The following is a 22,237-nucleotide window of genomic DNA, read 5'->3' on the forward strand; positions in this document are numbered from 1 at the left end:
TGGATGACATATTTACTCTGAACTACATGGTACAGATTAGTCGGCCTCTCGTAGCACAGATCAAAAAATTGGAAAATCTGTTGTCACACACGCAGCTCTATGAGACGTCTCAGACATTCAGCACAGCTGGCAGAAGCCACACAACACGTTTCTTGTACCCCTCACTTTAAGAAATGGGAAGTGCCCTGTTGCTTAGGGTTTGGACATTTGGAGCTCACCTTTCCTGGCCCCCCATTTGCGTTTTAAAGGCGCACTTGTTCAGCATTGGTGGGATATCATATGGATGTCCTCGTCTGAAGAGTCTCTATCTTTGGTTACCAGTTGATCACCGATTTCTAACACTGTCCAAACATTTGCGCTGACTCCACTTAGGAAAGCTGTGTGAGTTAAGGCCCTTTTACACAGACCAATTATCAGGCAAATCAGCGTTCATATGATCGCTTGTTCCCGATCATTGCCCTATGTAAACAAGGAAACAATCAGCCAATGGACGAGCCATCGCTCGTTGATCGGCTGATCGTGTCTTTTATGCAGCAATAAATATTATCGTTTTCGGCAGCACATCTCCCTGGGTAAACAGGGAGACGCGCTGCCGACATGATCCAAATGTATGGGGACGAGAGATCGTAGTAACAATTGCTCGTCCCCCTACTAGCTCCTTGTGAAAGGAGCAAACGGGCGCTTGTTTTTACGACCAATATTGGCCTGTGTAAAAGGACCCTCAGAGGCTTTCCTTGCTCTGGGTGCAATTTTTCTAGACTCCCCATCAGTCATTCAATTGAAGGATCGTTCAGTCAGCCTCTCCCAAGCCTGAACTGACAATGAAATTATAACCAGTAAGTTAGACTTGAGTTTTATGCCATAAAAATGTCTACCGAGAAATAGTATCTACATACAGGAGATATAGCCTGTTCTAAACCAGCAAATAAACCCTATACCCCCAAAGAGGTGAATGTTTCTCAGGTTTAATGCTTTTGTATTACGGCAATGTTTCTATAATATTATGCACTGTTGATGTTCTTGATGCCTGCAGCGTGCGCTCCACCATCTGTCTGTTCTCTATTCTTTTATGATGGTGATCTGTTCTGCCTTCAGGTTTACATTTTCCAATACTAAAATATCTTTCAGGGCAGATACAATTTCCAATGCGCACACTGCAAGCCGGATAGAAGCAGCCATTGCGGCTGAACACAGGGACACAAAGGATTTCAAAAAAGTAAGTTCTAGGTGAAGGTAAACAATGATCTGTTTGTAGACTTCATTCATTGGGGCTCATGTATAAAAGACATTGCAGACAGAAAGTAGTTGTCCATAGCGGCTTATATTGTCTAACCTGCACTGGATAAATAAAAAATGGAATCCGTTTTTTGCTGCTGACAACTCCACTTTTAGTCTGACGGGCATAGTAGAGATTGAGTAACTAAATATAACCCACTGACATTGTTATAGTGAAACCTATATCTGTGTACAGCTGGCTTACACCCTTGACATTTAAAAGATAAAATTCTGGCTGTCTGCAGCTACCACTAGGGGGGGCTTTGCATACTGAATAGTATTTTATTATTGAGTTCAATGTATGAACAGTAAGCTCTTAAGCTCCCTCTAGTGGTGACTGCAGGCAGCCAGAATTGGATCATTTAAGGGTGTATTCTGATGTTGCGCCTGCGTTTTTTTGATGCGGTTAGGATTTTTACAGCATCCACATAAAAAAATTGATGCAAATTTTTTGGATCCGTTTTTAACTGCACCATCTGAACACACCCTAACTGTCTTTGCAGTGGAGCTCTGTATTAGAAAAACCGAGACCCGGCAGTGTAAAGAATTTTTGTTAAGGCTTTAATCATCACAAAATCTTGGACCGAGTTAGATAAAAATGACATGGGGTTCAGGGGTTTACATTCCCTTTTAATGTTGGACTATATGAGTTTCAGTGTTAGGCAGCTGTTCTATGAATATACAAGTTTTTTCCTAGGCGGGTGTTTCTCTGATTGCAATTTATGGGGTCATGCTCGACTAAAGAGTTAATCCATAAGTGGATAGTCCCAGAGAATAAATGAGTTTGCCAATCTGAACCATTGTCAGGTGCTCTGCAGTTACTGGTGAAGTCCTGAATCGCTGTGGTTTGTCATGTGTTGCTGTAATAGTTTGTGCTGCCAAGTTCCAGTCCGTTTCCACAGCTGTTGAATGACAATAGTTCTCCGAGAAATATCGGCCTTAATGAGTTTTTTCATTTGGATGTTGTGTTTTTCAGCTGTATGAAGACTTAAGGAGAGACAACGGACGTCTTCGCTCCCAGCTGCTAAACACCCAGAACTTGGTGAATGAGACAAAAGCAGAGTTGGAAAGAGCCAACCAGGTAAGAAGAAGAGAACCAGTATTCCTGCAGTGCTAATAAAAGGCTTCGTAACCAAATGAAAAGCTCATTCACGTTTACAGCTTAAACTTTCATAAAACTTTTGACGTGTCAAGATGTCATGTCAGAAGTGTTGATCAGTGGGGGTCCGAGCGCTGAGACCCACACTGATCTCTATAACAGATCAACAGGAGTGTTCGGGTAAGCGCTGTGCCGCTTAATTTCTGATGGGCTTTGCTCAGCTCTCTTCAGGAAAGCCAAGCCAAGCGAGCGGTGTGCGAGCTCAACAGAAAGTCCATGAGTCCGTACACCGCTTGCTTGGCTTTCTGAGGAAAGCAGAGCAAACGATCGGGAACGAAGCGGAACAGCTCTCGTCTGAGCACTTCTGCTGCTTTGTTTGAGCAATCGATGGGGGTCACTGGGCTCGAAACCCCACTGATTAAATCTAGTTTACTGTCCTTTTTTTAAAATTTATTAATTAATCTATTTATTTTTTCTCCAGAGGCAGGAAAGAAGTGTTGATAGATCCTTTCTGATTGATACAGAGAAGAAGGTGAGATGTTCTGTTCTGAGACCTAAACACAGTTATACATGTCGCCATATTGTGAAGTTTAGAGCAGATGTCTGCTATGAACGATACCTTTTTGTGAAGGTCCATCCACAATAGGCTGATGACGGTGTTCCTCCAGTTATCAGATATAATCTGTAGGGAATCCCAGCAGCAAAATTGCGCAGTTCCCATTGAAATCAATAAGTTGTCTGTGTAACTCCAGGACATGTCAAGTCCCTCTTTTTTTGTAGCCTCCTCCCACTTTTGCTAATAGGTGAGGATCCTGAAAGGGGGACCACTTTCTATTAACTCCGAATTACCTAAGAAGGTATTTGAAATGGGTTTTCAAAACCAGACAAACCCTTTATCAGTGTGGGGTTTTCATTTATCAACAGGAGAAGCTCATCTTGGACCGTAGAGTATCTGAACTTCAGGAAGAACTGAAGGTAAGAAAATACATAAATCTGCCATGTGCTGGGTTCCCTATTTTTTGCACCCAAAATCTTTATCTTTAAATGCTGTTACATCAATGGTAATTCTATTTTAAATAGATTTTGATAGCGGTTTAAGGTTTTTATAGCCAGGGGTTTGCATACTGATACATAGGATTTGATGTTTAAAGGGGTTTTCCAGCCAGTAAAAATTGATGGCCTATCCTCAGGCTAGGCCATCAATACAATATCTGATTGGTCGGGGACTGACTCCCAGGACCTCCGCCGATCAGCGGTTTCGAAGGGGGTGCAACGCTCATACGAGTGCTGCAGCCCCTTCAAAACAGCTGATCGGCAGGAGTCTGACCCCAACCCATCAGCTATTGATGGCCTATCCTGAGGATAGGCCATCAATTCTTACTGGCTGGAAAACCCCTTTAAGGTCAAAGTTAAGGGACTGTTAACCTTCAGCCATTCGGCCCATATGTTTTGAGCGTTAACCTAACTGGTCTCTAGGATTCATCTAGACAACAATTCCACATTGCTTTACAGGGAGCTGGGTACCTATGTAGGTACCCAATAGTATGCAGGTACTTGTTTCTGAAAATATCTCTGTTCGTCTTTAGCTACGTGGGCAGAATGGCAAAGGCTTAATAGCACCCCTTGGGCTAAGGGCAGACGTGGCAGATATATGCTTTGTAATTTGGTCAACTCTGCACTTAAAATCTGCCACATTTCCACAAGATTCGTATTTTATTTGCTTCCTTCTCATTTTTTCCCCCTGTTCCCATAGGTTCTCGGGGATCTGAAGGCTGATAACCAACGTTTGAAAGATGAGAATGGAGCTTTAATCCGAGTTATTAGTAAGCTATCCAAATAGCAGAGCTTCCTCAGGACCTGCTCCATGTTACCTGCTCTCCGACCAGGTGGACATAGTTAGAATATCACAGGGAGCTGGGGATTAACGGATGTTTGATCTGCCTCCCCTCCATACTACCACTTCACTCGTTTTCCACACAGCCACCCCTGAGACTGTCTGGGAATTGTCACTTCAGAGGACACTTTACATTTTGGGAGCAACGCTGTTAACACAGTGGGAGATCGAGACCACCAAGAGAGGTTGTGTGAGAAGAAGACTTCCGGTTCCAATATTCAGTGCCGTTCTACTGACATGGTGGCACTTCCCTAGAATATATATATATATATATATATATTCTACAGCCTACAAGAATTTAACCTACGAACATCAGCTGATGCCCATCTCCCTAGACGTTCCTCACAATTTGGGGTAACCGCTTAAGACCTCCAGCTTCAAACCATTAAGTGATGGTATAAAAGGACAACAGGACAAACACCATTTTGTCATTCTTGAAATCTCTCATCCCCTGACCTCGTGGAGTATTGTGGATTATTAGAGGACTGTTGTCGTTGGAATGCTCTTAGGTGACTGGAACCTCGGATGTGAGGGGGTGGCCGCTGTCTATGTCCTGACCACCGTGTCTTCCTACCCCTTGTGTGCCCGGCAAGATAGTCACAGGACGGAGAACAGAGATATGAGTGGGGGTGAGCAACACTTGAGCATCCAGATCCGACGTTTGGGAAGAGCACAAGTCTATATGATCATGTTTTGTTTTGGTTTGTTGTTCCCTAGTGTTTTTTTTTTGTTTTTTTTTTCTTATTCAACCGATGTCACTTTGTTGAACAAGCTGCCAGTATGGGTAGGTAACACCGTATGTTCTGTTTCATGTGCACATTTTAAACACTAGACTCTGATGCGTTATTTTTCCCCACGTTTTCTATATTGTTTTATGAGGGAGAGAGGATTTTATTTATTATGATTATTTTTACATTTGGCGGCAGTGGTCATTTTTTTTTCTTTTTTCTACCCGTTGATAGATATGCCAATTAAAATCCCCTCCTATTGGCAACAAATGCAACAAGGCTGCTATCCCTAATCATGAATGGAAACTCCAGTCATCACATGATGTTACTGATGGCTTCCCCCTAAGATACCAATGGTGATACGACTTTAAATCTCTCACCCTGGGTGGAGCTTAGATGTCACATGACCACTTTAGATGGAAAGCGAGGTAACATAAAAAGTGGAATCTGGCAAATATCTGTGTGGGAAAATGTGTCCTGGAGAGATCAACCAATAGTTGCTACAATGTAGAAATTGTACTGTAACATGATACGGGAAGCAGCGAGCCGCTACAATTTGCTAAGAAGAACAACCAAACACTATATAATAGATTTCCTTAAAGCCACTTCTTAAGTAAGGAGCAAGGCTAAAGCAGTCTAATATTTGTAACTCGCCATCATGATCTGCGGACACGGGCCTGAGCTTTGCAGAAGAATGTATTTTTAGAAAATTATTAAGATATTTGTGAAGGTGTTTTTGCCAAATCACACAATTCTAAAAGTATTGTTCATGGTAGTGCCAACAAGACGAAATCCCAGTGCCATCCGTTCTGTGGGGCAGGAACATTTTAGCTGATGCTCGGGCTTAAAAATGTGCAGTTAACCGTAGCGGCTAATTGTACCGTCCTGCAAAGGTAAATGGACATCTGGATGCTACGGCAACTTATTTTTTTGGCTCTTTAAACTTTATTTGATATCCTCTGCACCAGCTCTTCTGAATGTCCCTTACTGAACTTTCCGTGCCCTCTGTATAAAGCATCAAGTATTCCCGCTTGCTCCTTTTTTGGTGCGTTAGTCAATATTTTTGTGCCTGCGTCCCATCTACAAACCCACTATTCGTTAAGCCGGTAGTATGCAGATGGCTATAAAAGAAATGGTGAAATTTCCCTTGAAAAACATAAAGCCAAAATGTATTCCACCACAGCTGGTTTCACGACCATGCCTATATAGTCCTGGATAGAAGATGTCCCGAAAAAGGAAGGAATTGGGGGGCACTATGGTATTTATAGGGACATCGGCTGCTCTTCTGGAGATAAAAACTTTTGGTCTAGAAGTTTTCAGTCCCCTCTTTAACATCTACATTTAGCTCTGCTAAGTATGTACATTATATGGAAGAATGAGGTTGGCGAGACTGACAAACACCTAGTCTGTAGATGCGGCAGAGCGATCACTGCTCCCCCAATGCCCCGTTGTCTGGCAGCCCCCCATACTGATTAGATCATGGACGAGTCCTGGAGAAGACTTCATGCTCCACCTGCATACAGTCATACTATATATTGGAGAATTGCATTATTAGTAGTTCCGTAACATATTTTAATTGCCCAAATTATCATTTTTCGGAGACACAGGAATACATATAATAAAGCAGGGCAACAAATTCAATTGTTCATATGTCATCTTTGGTTATAGAGTAAAGTGGGATGTCACAATGTAGACTGCTATTGTAATAGATGATTGTATTCTGCATACAGAAATGCCCCGCTCGATCCTAAAGGGAGAGATTAGGGTAATAAATACCAGAATGATCATGCACTTCAATATATTGCGGCTCCAAGATAACAACACTCCGTGCCAACTACCCCCTCCCCCATCTCTAGTAAATTTTTGACATGCCATTTTTGGTGGAATACATTTCTTGCTTTCAAAGGGATGCAACGTGGGCACCTTTTTGGCAAAAAAGTGACTATAGCCTGTGAGAAGGCAGAACTCTGTCCTTGCTCTCAAACTACAGAGGGATAGAAGTTTTTTTAAGCTGCGGCAGGAAGAAGAACGGTGAGAAAAAGCAGGAGGCTGGAATCTTAACAAATTTCCTGGCATTTAACCAAGTGAGGGACGTCGAGGGCTGCAGAGCCGACTGATACTGTAAGCACAGGCCCTTTATAGGAGGACACGAAACGCGTGTTACTCCCATTACCTCTCCAGTCTTTTGTGAAATGTAACCCCCTGCATCCCCCTCCTCCATCTGTGTGCACCCCGTCTATTTCTGCCTGTGTTCCATTTTTTTTTTCACTCACGTGTTATTAATATTTTGTGCAATATATATTTATAAATGGTTTTACCAAACACTGCGTTCCTTCATGCTGCAGTTACTGCCTTTTTGCTTTGATATTGTTTATATAATTTATAAATGCACTGTTTTATTTTCCAAGGCACTCATTTGTGTGTTTTTGCTCATTTGCCAACGGTCCGACTTGTAGACCTGTCTCCGTGTGTCCATACCCCGTACTATCCCATTGTGTCAAAAGCAGGAATTGGCAAACTTTTCGTCTCCATCTGCTGGTGGACTGTATATGGTCTGTCCATGAGCAGGTGGAGTCCAGAGGGAGGCCTGTATTTGGCTCAGACATGAGCTTTTGGTTCATAATTCCCAATCCATTATTATCCTTGTGTGTAAGTTTGTCCTTCTCTACATCCGTGTGTCTTACAGGTGACGGGATGTCTTCCCATCACACCGAACATACAAATAAACTCACTTTGAAACATGCGTCTGTTACCTGTGTTATCTGATCTGCTTTTTATATCCAATTAATTTGTTGGCTACTGTCGTGTAAAGCATGAAAATATATTCGAGAATACAGGCTGCTGTTTTTGGCGGCCTGTAGTTGGGCTTATGTGAATACAGGCTGTCCTAAAACAGTGCTGTGTCTGCTGATCAGTCTGAAGGGCAAATCCTTTTTTATGTATCTTTTGTTTTTCGTTTGTATCCACTTTAGATGTGTGGGTGGACTGCACCTAAAAACAGGTTACATGTCAATGTTAATCTACTGTGACATTCCTTTAATCCAGCATTAACCCATCATGACGTATCTGTACGTCATGATGGGTGAGGAGAAGTATGGAGCCCGCTCCGTATTCTTCAGCTGTTTATTTATATGCAACCGAGGCATCTAAGCATTTAGTAAAGGGGGATGCCAGAGTAGCGGAAGTTTTCCAGTTCATAGATGGGTATATAGGATTTGCCTCGAAGTGTAGAAAAGGCAGCTCTAAATAAATTTTTAATACAAAGTCTGCTGCTATAAAAAGTAATTTATTATTTCCTGACATGTCTGTTTTAGTAAATTATTAATTCCCCATGAAATAACAATTCTGGAGCATCTTTTCTCAGAACTTGACGTTGTGCCGTTCCTCTGTTATTCCTCCTATAAATTGACAACTGGGTGTTACCAGTTGGGGGTGTGTCCCTGTACAAACTGACAATGTCCAATCAGTGCTGACACTGATTCACTCTGTGTAGGGACACGCCCCTTTGCCAAGGAGAAAGGTAACACCCAGTTGTCAATTTATTCATACATTTCTAGGAGGAATAACAGAAGAACGGCACAACGCAGAGTTCTAAGAAAAGATACTTCAGAATTGTTATTTCATGGGGAATACAAGTCCCTACTAAAACAGACATGTCAGGAGAGGTGACAGGTTTTCTTTAATCTGGGAAATGTCCTAGCTAGTTATCACTGCTCACTCTTCTGCTTCTGGACTTGGATTCCAGATCAGTTAATTTGTGGACTATCAAATGCCGGATTAAAGGAGTTGTACATTGTATTTTAAATGATGTATTCCATTAACGCGGATGTGACCAACCCATTAGCCAATTGAATAAACAAGGATGAAAACACTATAGGATTTTTCGTACTGCACAGAATTATATAACATTCATTCACAGGACTAGTAAAGGTTCCGATACAGAACTTTACGATGTATTACCATATATGTGAAGGCAAATGTCAAATATTCTGCTAGACACTGGGACAGGTTTCCTTTCCGACACAATTTACAACCTTCTCTCCCATCGTTTCATTTCTGATCACTCTGTGTGTGGAGTCCATTGGCAGAATACAGACTGCCATAAACAGAACCTGCATTCTGTGGACCTCAAAGAACTTCAAGATTCATGTAGACCTGCAGGATTCTTGTCGGGGTCCTCCCGCTCATAAAGGACGTGTTCTTGATTATAACGTCTTATGGAATTGTTATCTAAGCAATTCCCTTATACCCTTGGGTGTTGCTTTCTAAGCCATGTCCTGAGGCCACGCTTTTAGAAACCTAAAAGTGATTCCCGTGTGATTAAACGTATTGTCCTCGTTGTGGGTCGTTTAATTTGTCACGACCGCACTTGAAGTACAATGAGAAATGACAGCAGAAGTAGTTTGTTTGTAGTACATCGTCTCGCTGAGTTCCGTCCTCCCATTTGAGGCCCTGGCCAGCGATGCACTAAGTTTTTCCATTTGTTTGTGTGTTACCCTCCATCTCTTACTTTCCCAGCGCTCCTGATGCTAAACTTAGTCCATGCAATAGATAACACAGAGTTTCCCAGAGTGCCTTCTCCTGGATGTGTGATGGAAAATACAAAGACTCTTCTGACCTCTGACTTGGCTGAAGTCATTTCCTGGTCTAGAACTTCTTCTTTTTTAAATATTTTATGTTTTTAATCAATTCCAGTTTTGGGTTTTAGCACTTTTCGCAGATGTTGTTTTCTTTAGCAGGGTCATCTGATCTGTAATGGGCGGTCCCACTACTAAAAACAAGCTCAGTTTATACAATTCCTGGTCTTCCGTCTGCGTGGAGTAGTTGTAACCAGTATAATTAGGATGTTTAGAGGGTTTTTTCCCCATTAACGTGTGATCATGGGGGTCCAAGCATTGGAACGGGTGTGCTACAGCCCCTATGACTTGTAGCGAACACTGTTACTCATCTAGATGCTGTGTAGTTTTATTAAAGGGACACTACGGCCAAAAGTAAACTTTCCCATGTGCCCCATTATGGTATTCCATGTGTCAGTCTCTCACCTGTTATTCATCTCTATATATCAGACTGGAATGGTTGGTTAGCAGCAGTGTGAATCAGGCTTGGTGACTACTTTCTCTACTTGGGTCTATGGAGATCTATGTGTCACCCATCACAGGCTTCAGCAGTTCCTGGATCACACTAGTTTTGCACAGGGAGGACAGAAACTTGTATCATCAGCTCCCACTGATACTTAGACAGGTTCCTGTCACATATATATATAGATATATATATATATATATATATTGTAGAAGAATATAGAGCAGCCTCCCTGTCTGTATACTTATGGTTTCTCAGCTTATTTAGGAGAAAATAGAGAGTGATTATCACAGAGTCCCCCATCATGCAGAAATGGTATGGTCTTTAGCTGATCATGTGATGCTGTGCTGAAGCATCATGGGATTGATAGCAAAGCAGAGAGGAAGAGAAAGCTGGGGAAATGTAAGAATCCATATGGAGGCCATTTTAAAGCACAGACAAGGCAGCAATTCAATAAGTGAGTACAGTATACATAAAAGAAGTGTAGCGTTTGGTATGCAGTCAGGTGGGGGTGCCGACATGGAAAGTTGTGCTTCCACTGAAGGTCTACTTCAACTTGAGTTGATCCTTCTCGGGATCCCCACTAAACACAGTGGTCAATTCCCTACTGATCACACATTGATAGCATCTAGGTAGGGGTTAGCAACTTTCTGTACTCCAGCTATGGGGAAACTACAACTCCCAGCATGCCCTGACAGCCAACCGCTTTATTATTCCAGTCAAAGGCTGGAGTGCTGAAGGTTGCTGACCTCCGATCTAGGGTGTATTCACGTGTTTTCGTTTTGCGAACCCACACACATTTATTTTGCAGGAAAAAACACTATTCAACCGCAACATGTGAATATACCCTAACAGAGTGATTGAACCAGAGGAAAAAGTTGTTCCCATCCTTTCTCATTGTAGCAAAGTTAAGCACCCTATTCGATCTAATGAAGTTGTCTCTCAGATCACCATTTAGTCTAACAATCATCATTATTCTGATTTCATAAATATAAAAGGAACAGATGTACATAAATCTAAATGAAAAAGATACAACTTATAAAAGCAACACAATATGTATAACACACATTCCCTATTGCTACCTCAACCCACTAAGACCTAAGGATGGCAGCCCAGTGCAGTATCTGATTATTTTCCAAAAGTTTAATGGGAAACTAAACATTCAACAAACTTCTCACGTGTCGTAGTGACATGTCAGAAGTTTTGATTGGTGGGTGTCTGAGCACTGAGACCCCCACTATTCGCTAAAACAAAGCGGCAGAAGCGCTTGTGTGATCGCTGAGCCGCTTAGTTTCTGTTCGGCTTTTTCCAGAAAGCTTATGTAGCGTGTACGGGCTCATAGACTTTCTATTGACCTTGTACACCGCTACATTAATTTCCGGAAAAAAACGCACAGAAACGAAGCGTCTCCGCACTCACACTAGCGCATCTGCCACTTAGTTTTAGCGATTGGTGGGGGTCTCCGTGCTCGGACCCCACCAATCAAAACTTATGACATGTCACTACGACATGTGAGAAGTTAGTTGAACGTTTAGTTACCCTTTAAAGTGTATGGGAACCTTCACAGCTTACTTAATGTGTGTTATCAAGGAGTAGGGGGCAGACGAAAGAGACTGCAAGATGAAAAGGGCTTGTTTGTAGTCTGTTACCATGGAGACATATAGATCTGCATAGGAGCTGTTTACACAAAATGGTAGGAAGTGTGTAATTTATTTGTACAGCTGCTTCATTTTATATTTTAGATGCATAGTGATATGGACATAGCTATTGCTCATGGTGAGAGGGAATAAGTTCTGACCCACTCATAAATCGTTCATGCAGAGGGGAAGTTACTGACTTTTTCTGCTCCTCACCTGAGGAGGTTAGTGTTTGTTTTTCTTGTTTAGTTTTTTTTTTACATTAAACCTTGGTCATTGTGGTTGTCTTTATGGGGATACAGTGTCTGACACTGTTAGGGTATGTGCACACACACTAATTACGTCCGTAATTGACGGACGTATTTCGGCCGCAAGTACCGGACCGAACACAGTGCAGGGAGCCGGGCTCCTAGCATCATACTTATGTACGACGCTAGGAGTCCCTGCCTCTCCGTGGAACTGCTGTCCCGTACTGTAATCATGTTTTCAGTACGAGACAGTTGTCCTGCAGAGAGGCAGGGACTCCTAGCGTCGTACATAACTATGATGGTAGGAGCCCGGCTCCCTGCACTGTGTTCGGTCCGGTACTTGCGGCCAAAATACGTCCGTCAATAACGGACGTAATTAGTGTGTGTGCACATACCCTTATGGGGACATTCATCACCATGGAAAAACAGTTGATCTATTAGATGCACTACTCTACTACTGCCTTGGATACTACTGCACCAACTTAACAACCCCCTGAGCTATCATGACCGATCCTCTTTAAATGGGTTGGATGGTTTAGAAATCCCATCTGGAAATACCCTATTAGGAAATTATTAATATACGGCGGACGTCCATTCAGGACCCAGGATGTTCGTACATTACACATTTGTTACTAGCATGACTCATAGCTAGTATTATCTATCCCTGTGGCTCATTGCAGAATAATGGATCTGTCAACAGGAGTGACAGTCACATCATGAAGCATTGTCTGGTGGGCCAGTTTGACCTATAAGTCATTGTTGCCACGAGGGACATTGCATGAATCTCAATCGCCATCTACAGTCAGGCCTACATGTGGCCGCATTACGACTCTGTATAAGCTCAGTGAAAAGATTATGCATGTTCCGTTAGATTCCGTATTACTGTTAAATCCTCAGAGATATACCTCTGTAATATGTAGCTGTATTGGAGCACCTTAAGTTGGCACATGGAGTGCCTAAGGCTTCATGGTACGGAGCCACAGGTATTCCGGTAACCCCATACAGACTCCCGTGTACATGAGCCGGTAACCCCATACAGACTCTCCCGTGTACATGAGCTGGTAACCCCATACAGACTCTCCCGTGTACATGAGCCCTAATGGGCATATATGTAGAGACATAACTGCCTCTATATAAGTTAGTTAGGATGAGAACATTGATGAAGATGGTGGTTTGAATCCACACCATATCCCTGTGATAACACTAAATAAACATTAGAAAGGGTAGTTGAAACATGGGGGCATCAGAGCGAAAGAGTTGCATGTTTTTGGGCATGAAACTAATTCAGATTTTGCACCCGCTATAGTTATGCCACTGATTAGGGCGCGGATTAGCTAGCGGAACGCTTAAAATTTCCCTTTAAGCTCTCTCAAGCAAGGCCTCCTCCTTCTTCTCCTCTGCCTCCTTCTACTTGTCCTCCTCCTTCTTCTTGTCCTCCTCCTTCTTGTCCTCCTTCCTCTCTTTCTCCCCTTCCTTCCTCTCCTCCTCCTCCTTCCTCTACTTCTCTTCCTCCTTCCTCTCCATCTCCTTCATCTACTTCTCCTTCCTCTTCTTGTCCACCTCCTTCTTCTTGTCCTCCTCCTTACTCTCCTTCCTTCCTCTCTTTCTCCCCTTCCTTCCTCTCTTTCTCCCCTTCCTTCCTTTCCTTATCCTCTTCCTTCCTCTCCTTCTCCTCTTCCTTCCTCTCCTTCTCCTTCCCCTCCTTCTCCTCCTTCCTCTCCTCCCCTTCCTTCCTCTACTTCTCCTCCTCCTTCCTCTACTTCTCCTCCTCCTTCCTCTTCTTGACCACCTCTTTCTTCTCCTTCTCCCTTTCCTTCCTCTTCTCCCCTTCCTTCCTCTCTTTCCCCCCTTCCTTCCTCTCTTTCCCCCCTTCCTTCCTCTCCTTCTCCTCTTCCTTCCTCTTCTCCTCCTCCTTCTTGTCCTCCCCCTTCCTCTCCTTCTCCCCTTCCTTCCTCTACTTCTCCTTCCTCTTCTTGTCCACCTCCTTCCTCTCCGTCTCCCCTTCCTCTCCGTCTCCCCTTCCTCTCCTCCTCTTCCTTCCTCCCCTTCTCCCCTTCCTTCCTCTCCTTCTCCTCCTCCTTCTTGTCCTCCTTCCTCCCCTTCTCCCCTTCCTTCCTCTCCTTCTTCATCATCTTTTTCTCCTCGTCCTTTATTGTTTGTTGCAGTTCTTGTATATTTTTGGGCATTCATTATATTATTTCACTTAATCGATTTGCTCTTTGGCAAACGCAGAACTGTCACTGTAACTCACTAGTGATAAATAATGACCAAGTCACTAGTAGCTATAAATGAGACTAGACAACATGGGACAAGTCCACTTGGCTTGGATGTAAGAACCTTGTCAGATCTCAAAGCCCAAATAAATCTGAGCTGTGGAACATTGTTTTGTCATCTCCTTCCTGTCCTAGAAATTGAACAACTTGAAAGAAGGAAATGGGGCAGGATATTCTGTGAAAAAAAACAATTTGATTAATACACAGTATAATTCCTTTAATCCAGAATTAAAGGGACCTGATAGATTATATTCTACTAAATGAAATGTCATAGAGAAGTATATAGAATTTGCTTGTAAGGGTAGGGAGACTGTAATAACCTGCTAACACACAATACGCTATCAGCGTTTTATTCTGAGGAATCTCCCAATTAAAAATCTCTGCTCAGATTTTAGGCTCTGGTCTTGTGTGATTAAAGGGATTCTGAACGTTTACACAAGTTGTTATTCACTAGGGTAACTGATCCAGACATAAACACTGCTAGGATGAGATATGCACATTAGAGGCTATTGGCTACTGTTTGTTTACTTAAAGGGGTTCTCTGCTTTGGACAATCCCTTTTTGTTAAAAAGGTTCTCTGAAAATAAGAGGATCACATGTTTATCGTGCTGCTGGGACCCCCAGCAATCAACTGTAATCCGTAGGGGTAATCTAGCAGCAAGGGTTCAATTCCCCTGCAGCACCCCCACAGGTGAAATTAGGCATTACATCGTTTTCTTTTAAATCAATGGACGGGCTGTGTAATGCATTGATGTGCCAGAGCCCTCCAAACTGAGAGGAGCTCATTGTAGCCACTCTCTGAACCCGTTTATTGACAAGTTTCCAAATTAGGGGCCCTCCCTTTCCCTCATTTTACTTACAATTCCCTAATAGGATATTTTAAAATAGATTTTTCTAAAGTAAACAACTCCTTTAAGCTTGTTGCTAGACTAGACACATCCATAAGAGCTTATCTGAGCTCCTACATTGCAGTGTGAGAATGAGTTGTTCCTGCAGCAGATGACAGTACGGAGCCTGGTGTAATGTTAACACTTCCTATTTATTCTTTTATTTCAATTTATAAAAATAAAAAAAACTTTTTTCAGTTTGTTTGTTCATTTTTGTAATGCTTTTCATGTTTGGATAAACCAGTGCTAGTAAACATTTTTTCTTTTCATATTGTACAAAATATAACAAGAGATTTCAGCTCTGGAGCCGGCAGAATTGCAACTGCAGCTCTGGATTATAATACAGGCCCCTTTATAAAAATGAATTATGATTGGTGAGGGTCCCTATCTCTGGATCCTCAATGTTCTTCTAATTAGTGTAGGACCCATTTGGCCCGGCTTATACGTTTCCATACAATGTGCCCTGCTGACCGAAAAGGTCCTAGTACTTCATTTCAAGATTATTATTCTTATAATTTAGGCTGATTTTCCATCATAGGAATCCACAGAGAAGATCTGGATGTGGAGAAGATGGTTATTCCAATGATTTGGCAAACTCAGGGCCAGACTTAAACCTTTCCCCTTTCCTCACTTGGCTCTTGGACGATGAGGACTCATATTCAGGAAAGTTTAAGAGGAAACCACTCTGTCATCTGAATAACTAAAAGGATTATTTTTTTTCCAGTGGGGGAAACGTATTACTTTAGTCATACAATACAGAAGGGGGTTGGGCAACTTTCAGTTCTCTATCGGTCATATAGGCTCCCTGTTCTATTAGTTAGAGCCTAATAGGAGTTGTAGTCTTAAAACTTATTGATGACTGGGAACTTTTAAAAGAAGAGAAATAGGCAATGAATTTAATTGTATTTTTATTTCTTGCCTTGCTTCTCTCGGGGCTGTCAATTTATTTTTTTGCCATGTTCTCTTAACAATTAGTGGAAAAACCTTTTGAGATCTTGATCCGAGTAGGATTTCTTTGGAATTGTGTCAGAAACAGGCGTTGATTTGGCTTCGAAAACTATAAAGTTAAGTTTGTGAGACAGAGAGCCACGGTGGGGGTGAAGGAGGTTGTCTGCCTTTTCCTTGGGACATTAAGCAACAATTTGCTAGAGATGGCTGGGCTCGCAACCCCCTCCAGGCAAGAGAAGAAGCTGCTCCCCCAACGCTTCCTTTCTCTGGCAGCCCGCTAAGAAACAATAAACAGCCAGCCACTATATGCCTTAAAAGGCCGCACTTCAGGGACCAGGCTGTGCTTTCACATGAGAAGAATCCGGCCAAGCTGGGAGCAGACGGCAGGGATCCTTATAAGGTTAAACTCCCAAACACACAAGAAGCAGTGTTCAACTAGGAAGGATCGGGCTCAGAAGAGCTTTATACTGCACCACCTAGTGGTGGCACTGTGAAACTACAGCCCACTATCACAAATGATGATTAACTGAGTCTATTAGATTTTTAGTTCCTAAAATATATGATATTGATTCATTCTTCTGTAAAAAGTCACCAATTAGATGCTATTTCTATATTAAATCATGCAAAATATATAGAAAGGGTATTAAAAAAAAAAGCTAAATAAAGGGACTGAAAGAAAACCGCTGGTTAGAGGTATCGCTGGAGAATACTTAGGCCTTATTCACATGAATGTGTTATACGTCCGTGATACGCGCATGATTTTCACGCGCGTCGCATGGACCTATGTTAGTGAATGGGGCCGCCGTTCAGACTGTCAGTGAATTTCACGCAGCGTATGTGCGCTGCGTAAAACTCACGACATGTCCTATACTTGCCCGTGTTTCGCGCAGCACGCACCCATTGAAGTCAATGGGTGCGTGCAAATTGTGCACGGCACACGGAAGCACTTTTGGGTGCCGCGCGTGATGCGCGCTACAGTAGTAAAATAAATGAATGAAACCAGAAAAGCACCACGTGCTTTGATGTTTGTAAACATAAAAACAGAGTGTCATAACTATGCCGGCTGCGCGAAAGTCACGCAGCCACGCACCATATGCTGATGACACACGGACCTTTTGCGCGTGCAAAACGCACCATTTTTTGCGCGCTCAAAGCGGACACGTCCGTGTGAATAAGGCCTTAGAATTATACTGAGATTATACATTTCTAGAGTATTGATGACACACATGGGTTATTCCCATTTGTATTATAGAGATTCTTTTTATTCCCATTACAGATCTATGCCATTATATAAGGTTTTACTTATGTGGTTGTGACAACCAATATGGCCGCCATCACAGCTCCCACAGCGCATGTCACCCAGCTCTCCAAGATCCCTAAATTACAAATCTGCCTAGTTATGTAGTGATGCATCTCCTGCTCCCACATTGCTGCCAAGCACGGCATATTAACCATTCAGTAGTCCGGGAAGGCTGTGCATTAATCATTGGGGGAGCTGGAATCATAGTCCTAAAATAGGGACGTTACTATAGGGGGGCAGAGGTTGCAGTCACACCTCGGCCCTGGAACCTTAGGGGCCCTACAGATCTTTCTGCCACTTCTGAGAACACCAGGACTATTAAAGACGTGTGATAGTGGGGAGGCCCTGTTACAGAATTTGTATTGGGACCCAGGAGCTTCAAGTTCTACCAGTGGAGCTAATAAAATGCTGGATTCTTAGGCTATAGTCACATCTGCACTGAAGGTAAAAAATGGTGGAAAAAATTGCTTTTTGTTTTGGTAAAACAACGCACACCATGATGGACACCCGTCAGAACCCATGAAAGTCAATGGCTTCCGTGAGGTGCCGTTGGGGTCCATCATGCAACAGATCTTTCTATTTTGCTGTTTCTATGACAGAATAGGAAAACGAAAAAATGAATGCAGATGTAAACCCAGCCTTACTTCATCTTACTGGCGCTCATTTATGAAAAACATGGTGCTTTCTTTGATAGGATGATATGTCAGTGAGCAGATTTCACATTTCTTGTTTATAATTCAGTGAGCAATACTTGCTGTTTTGTGTGCCCACTATACTTATGTGGCATGTGACTGGTATTTGCAGGATTACAAACACACTAATGTTACTTTAAAGCATAGCCAAACCGCGCCATGCACCCTGATTTGGGAAGTGGGGGTGCTACTATGTGGATCCTACGTGAGATAAAGGGTCATGCAGAGCTACTCTTGAATGGGCACTTCTACTACATTAGTACTTACTGCCAAAGCTGATTGCGTATACCCCCTATGTACTGATCTTCTTCATCACCAGCTCCATATCGCCCACCTTATGTGTTTTCCACAACTGCATGCTGCAATTTCAGTGATTCGCAACACGTGTGTTTTTGGGTTAATACATGGTGTCTTCCTTCTATCGCACAATAGATAGCTGTGGAGATGTAAATCCAACATAACTCTCACACACTGATCTATATTTACTCAATATACACCTTTGAGCCAAAACCTTAAAACCACCTGTCTAATATTGTGTAGGTCTCCCTGGTGCCGCCAGAACTGCTCTAACCCATCGAGGCATGAACTTCACAAGACCTCCGAAGGTGTCCTGTAGTATCTGGAACCAAGACTTTAGTAGTAGATCCTTTAAGTCCAGTAAGTTGTGAGGTAGGGCGACCATGGATTGGACTTGTTTCTCCAGCACATCCCACAGATGCTCGGTAAAATTGGGATCTGCGGATATATGGAGGCTGGATAGAGCTGAAAAGCAGAATATATAGAGGCTGAATAGAGCTGAAAAGCAGAATATATAGAGGCTGGATAGAGCTGAAAAGGAGAATATATAGAGGCTGAATAGAGCTGAAAAGCAGAATATATAGAAGTTGAATAGAGCTGAAAAGCAGAATATATAGAGGCTGAATAGAGCTAAAAAGCAGAATATATAGAGGTTGAATAAAGCTGAAAAGAAGAATATATAGAGGCTGAATAGAGCTGAAAAGCAGAATATATGGAGGCTGAATAGAGCTGAAAAGCAGAATATATGGAGGCTGAATAGAGCTGAAAAGCAGAATATATAGAGGCTGAATAAAGCTGAAAAGCAGAATATATGGAGGCTGAATAAAGCTGAAAAGCAGAATATATGGAGGCTGAATAGAGCTGAAAAGCAGAATATATAGAGGCTGAATAAAGCTGAAAAGCAGAATATATGGAGGCTGAATAGAGCTGAAAAGCAGAATATATAGAGGCTGAATAAAGCTGAAAAGCAGAATATATAGAGGCTGAATAGAGCTGAAAAGCAGAATATATAGAGGCTGAATAGAGCTGAAAAGCAGAATATATAGAGGCTGAATAGAGCTGAAAAGCAGAATATATAGAGGTTGAATAAAGCTGAAAAGCAGAATATATAGAGGCTGGATAGAGCTGAAAAGCAGAATATATAGAGGCTGAATAGAGCTGAAAAGCAGAATATATAGAGGCTGAATAGAGCTGAAAAGCAGAATATATAGAGGCTGAATAGAGCTGAAAAGCAGAATATATAGAGGCTGAATAGAGCTGAAAAGCAGAATATATAGAGGCTGAATAGAGCTGAAAAGGAGAATATATGGAGGCTGAATAGAGCTGAAAAGCAGAATATATAGAGGCTGAATAGAGCTGAAAATCAGAATATATAGAGGCTGGATAGAGCTGAAAAGCAGAATATATAGAGGCTGAATAGAGCTGAAAAGCAGAATATATAGAGGTTGAATAAAGCTAAAAAGCAGAATATATGGAGGCTGAATAGAGCTAAAAAGGAGAATATATGGAGGCTGAATAGAGCTAAAAAGGAGAATATATAGAAGCTGAATAGAGCTGAAAAGCAGAATATATGGAGGCTGAATAGAGCTAAAAAAGGAGAATATATAGAGGCTGAATAGAGCTGAAAAGGAGAATATATAGAAGCTGAATAGAGCTGAAAAGCAGAATATATAGAGGCTGAATAGAGCTGAAAAAGGAGAATATATGGAGGCTGAATAGAGCTAAAAAAGGAGAATATATGGAGGCTGAATAGAGCTAAAAAGGAGAATATATAGAAGCTGAATAGAGCTGAAAAGCAGAATATATGGAGGCTGAATAGAGCTAAAAAAGGAGAATATATAGAAGCTGAATAGAGCTGAAAAGCAGAATATATATAGGTTGAATAGAGCTAAAAAAGCAGAATATATAGAGGCTAAATAGAGCTGAAAAGCAGAATATATGGAGGCTGAATAGAGCTGAAAAGCAGAATATATAGAGGCTGAATAGAGCTAAAAAAGGAGAATATATAGAGGCTGAATAGAGCTGAAAAGAAGAATATATGGAGGCTGAATAGAGCTGAAGAGCAGAATATATGGAGGCTGAATAGAGCTGAAAAGCAGAATATATAGAGGCTGAATAGAGCTAAAAAAGGAGAATACATAGAGGCTGAATAGAGCTGAAAAGCAGAATATATAGAGGTTGAATAGAGCGGAAAAGCAGAATATATAGAGGCTGAATAGAGCTGAAAAGCAGAATATATAGAGGCTGAATAGAGCTGAAAAGCAGAATATATAGAGGCTGAATAGAGCTAAAAAAGCAGAATATATAGAGGCTGAATAGAGCTGAAAAGCAGAATATATAGAGGTTGAATAGAGCTAAAAAGCAGAATATATTGAGGCTCGATAGAGCTGAAAAGCAGAATATATAGAGGTTGAATAGAGCTAAAAAGCAGAATATATAGAGGCTGAATAGAGCTGAAAAGCAGAATATATAGAGTTTGAATAGAGCTAAAAAGCAGAATATATAGAGGCTCGATAGAGCTGAAAAGCAGAATATATAGAGGCTGAATAGAGCTGAATAGCAGAATATATAGAGGCTGGATAGAGCTGAAAAGCAGAATATATAGAGGTTGAATAGAGCTGAATAGCAGAATATATAGAGGCTGAATAAAGCTGAAAAGCAGAATATATAGAGGCTGGATAGAGCTGAAAATCAGAATATATAGAGGCTGGATAGAGCTGAAAAGCAGAATATATAGAGGCTGAATAGAGCTGAAAAGCAGAATATATAGAGGCTGAATAAAGCTGAAAAGCAGAATATATAGAGGCTGAATAGAGCTGAAAAGCAGAATATATAGAGGCTGAATAGAGCTGAAAAGCAGAATATATAGAGGCTGAATAGAGCTAAAAAAGCAGAATATATAGAGGCTGAATAGAGCTGAAAAGCAGAATATATAGAGTTTGAATAGAGCTAAAAAGCAGAATATATTGAGGCTCGATAGAGCTGAAAAGCAGAATATATAGAGGTTGAATAGAGCTAAAAAGCAGAATATATAGAGGCTGAATAGAGCTGAAAAGCAGAATATATAGAGGTTGAATAGAGCTAAAAAGCAGAATATATAGAGGTTGAATAGAGCTAAAAAGCAGAATATATAGAGGCTGAATAGAGCTAAAAAGCAGAATATATAGAGGCTCGATAGAGCTGAAAAGCAGAATATATAGAGGCTGAATAGAGCTGAATAGCAGAATATATAGAGGCTGGATAGAGCTGAAAAGCAGAATATATAGAGGTTGAATAGAGCTGAATAGCAGAATATATAGAGGCTGAATAAAGCTGAAAAGCAGAATATATAGAGGCTGGATAGAGCTGAAAATCAGAATATATAGAGGCTGGATAGAGCTGAAAATCAGAATATATAGAGGCTGGATAGAGCTGAAAATCAGAATATATAGAGGCTGGATAGAGCTGAAAAGCAGAATATATAGAGGTTGGATAGAGCTGAAAAGCAGAATATATAGAGGCTGAATAGAGCTGAAAAGCAGAATATATAGAGGCTGAATAGAGCTGAAAAGCAGAATATATAGAGGCTGGATAGAGCTGAAAATCAGAATATATAGTGGCTGGATAGAGCTGAAAATCAGAATATATAGAGGCTGGATAGAGCTGAAAAGCAGAATATATAGAGGTTGGATAGAGCTGAAAAGCAGAATATATAGAGGCTGGATAGAGCTGAAAAGCAGAATATATAGAGGCTGAATAGAGCTGAAAAGCAGAATATATAGAGGCTGAATAAAGCTGAAAAGCAGAATATATAGAGGCTGAATAGAGCTGAAAAGCAGAATATATAGAGGCTGAATAGAGCTGAAAAGCAGAATATATGAAGGTTGAATGGAGCTGAAAA

At 41.6% G+C, this 22,237-nt stretch overlaps 1 protein-coding gene across 5 annotated transcripts in view; it reads left to right on the forward strand.

The window, feature by feature from the left end:
- LOC142660807 (protein phosphatase 1 regulatory subunit 12A-like) overlaps nucleotides 1-7,739 on the forward strand; it is a 40,114-nt gene extending 32,375 nt beyond the window's left edge. For 3 of the 5 annotated variants that reach the window (XM_075837685.1, XM_075837683.1, XM_075837684.1), the window contains 5 exons: nucleotides 1,129-1,216; nucleotides 2,252-2,356; nucleotides 2,856-2,906; nucleotides 3,299-3,349; nucleotides 4,128-7,739. In XM_075837685.1, the coding sequence (XP_075693800.1) occupies nucleotides 1,129-1,216; nucleotides 2,252-2,356; nucleotides 2,856-2,906; nucleotides 3,299-3,349; nucleotides 4,128-4,214 (382 nt within the window). In that variant the 3' untranslated portion in view covers nucleotides 4,215-7,739. Of the gene's footprint in view, nucleotides 1-1,128; nucleotides 1,217-2,251; nucleotides 2,357-2,855; nucleotides 2,907-3,298; nucleotides 3,350-4,127 lie in introns of those variants that run through there. The other 2 variants (XM_075837686.1, XR_012850568.1) reach the window with 2 other exon arrangements.
- Nucleotides 7,740-22,237: the final 14,498 nt, after the last annotated feature.

The sequence above is a fragment of the Rhinoderma darwinii genome, chromosome 9 (assembly GCF_050947455.1).
Source record: "Rhinoderma darwinii isolate aRhiDar2 chromosome 9, aRhiDar2.hap1, whole genome shotgun sequence".
Classification (NCBI taxonomy): domain Eukaryota; kingdom Metazoa; phylum Chordata; class Amphibia; order Anura; family Rhinodermatidae; genus Rhinoderma; species Rhinoderma darwinii.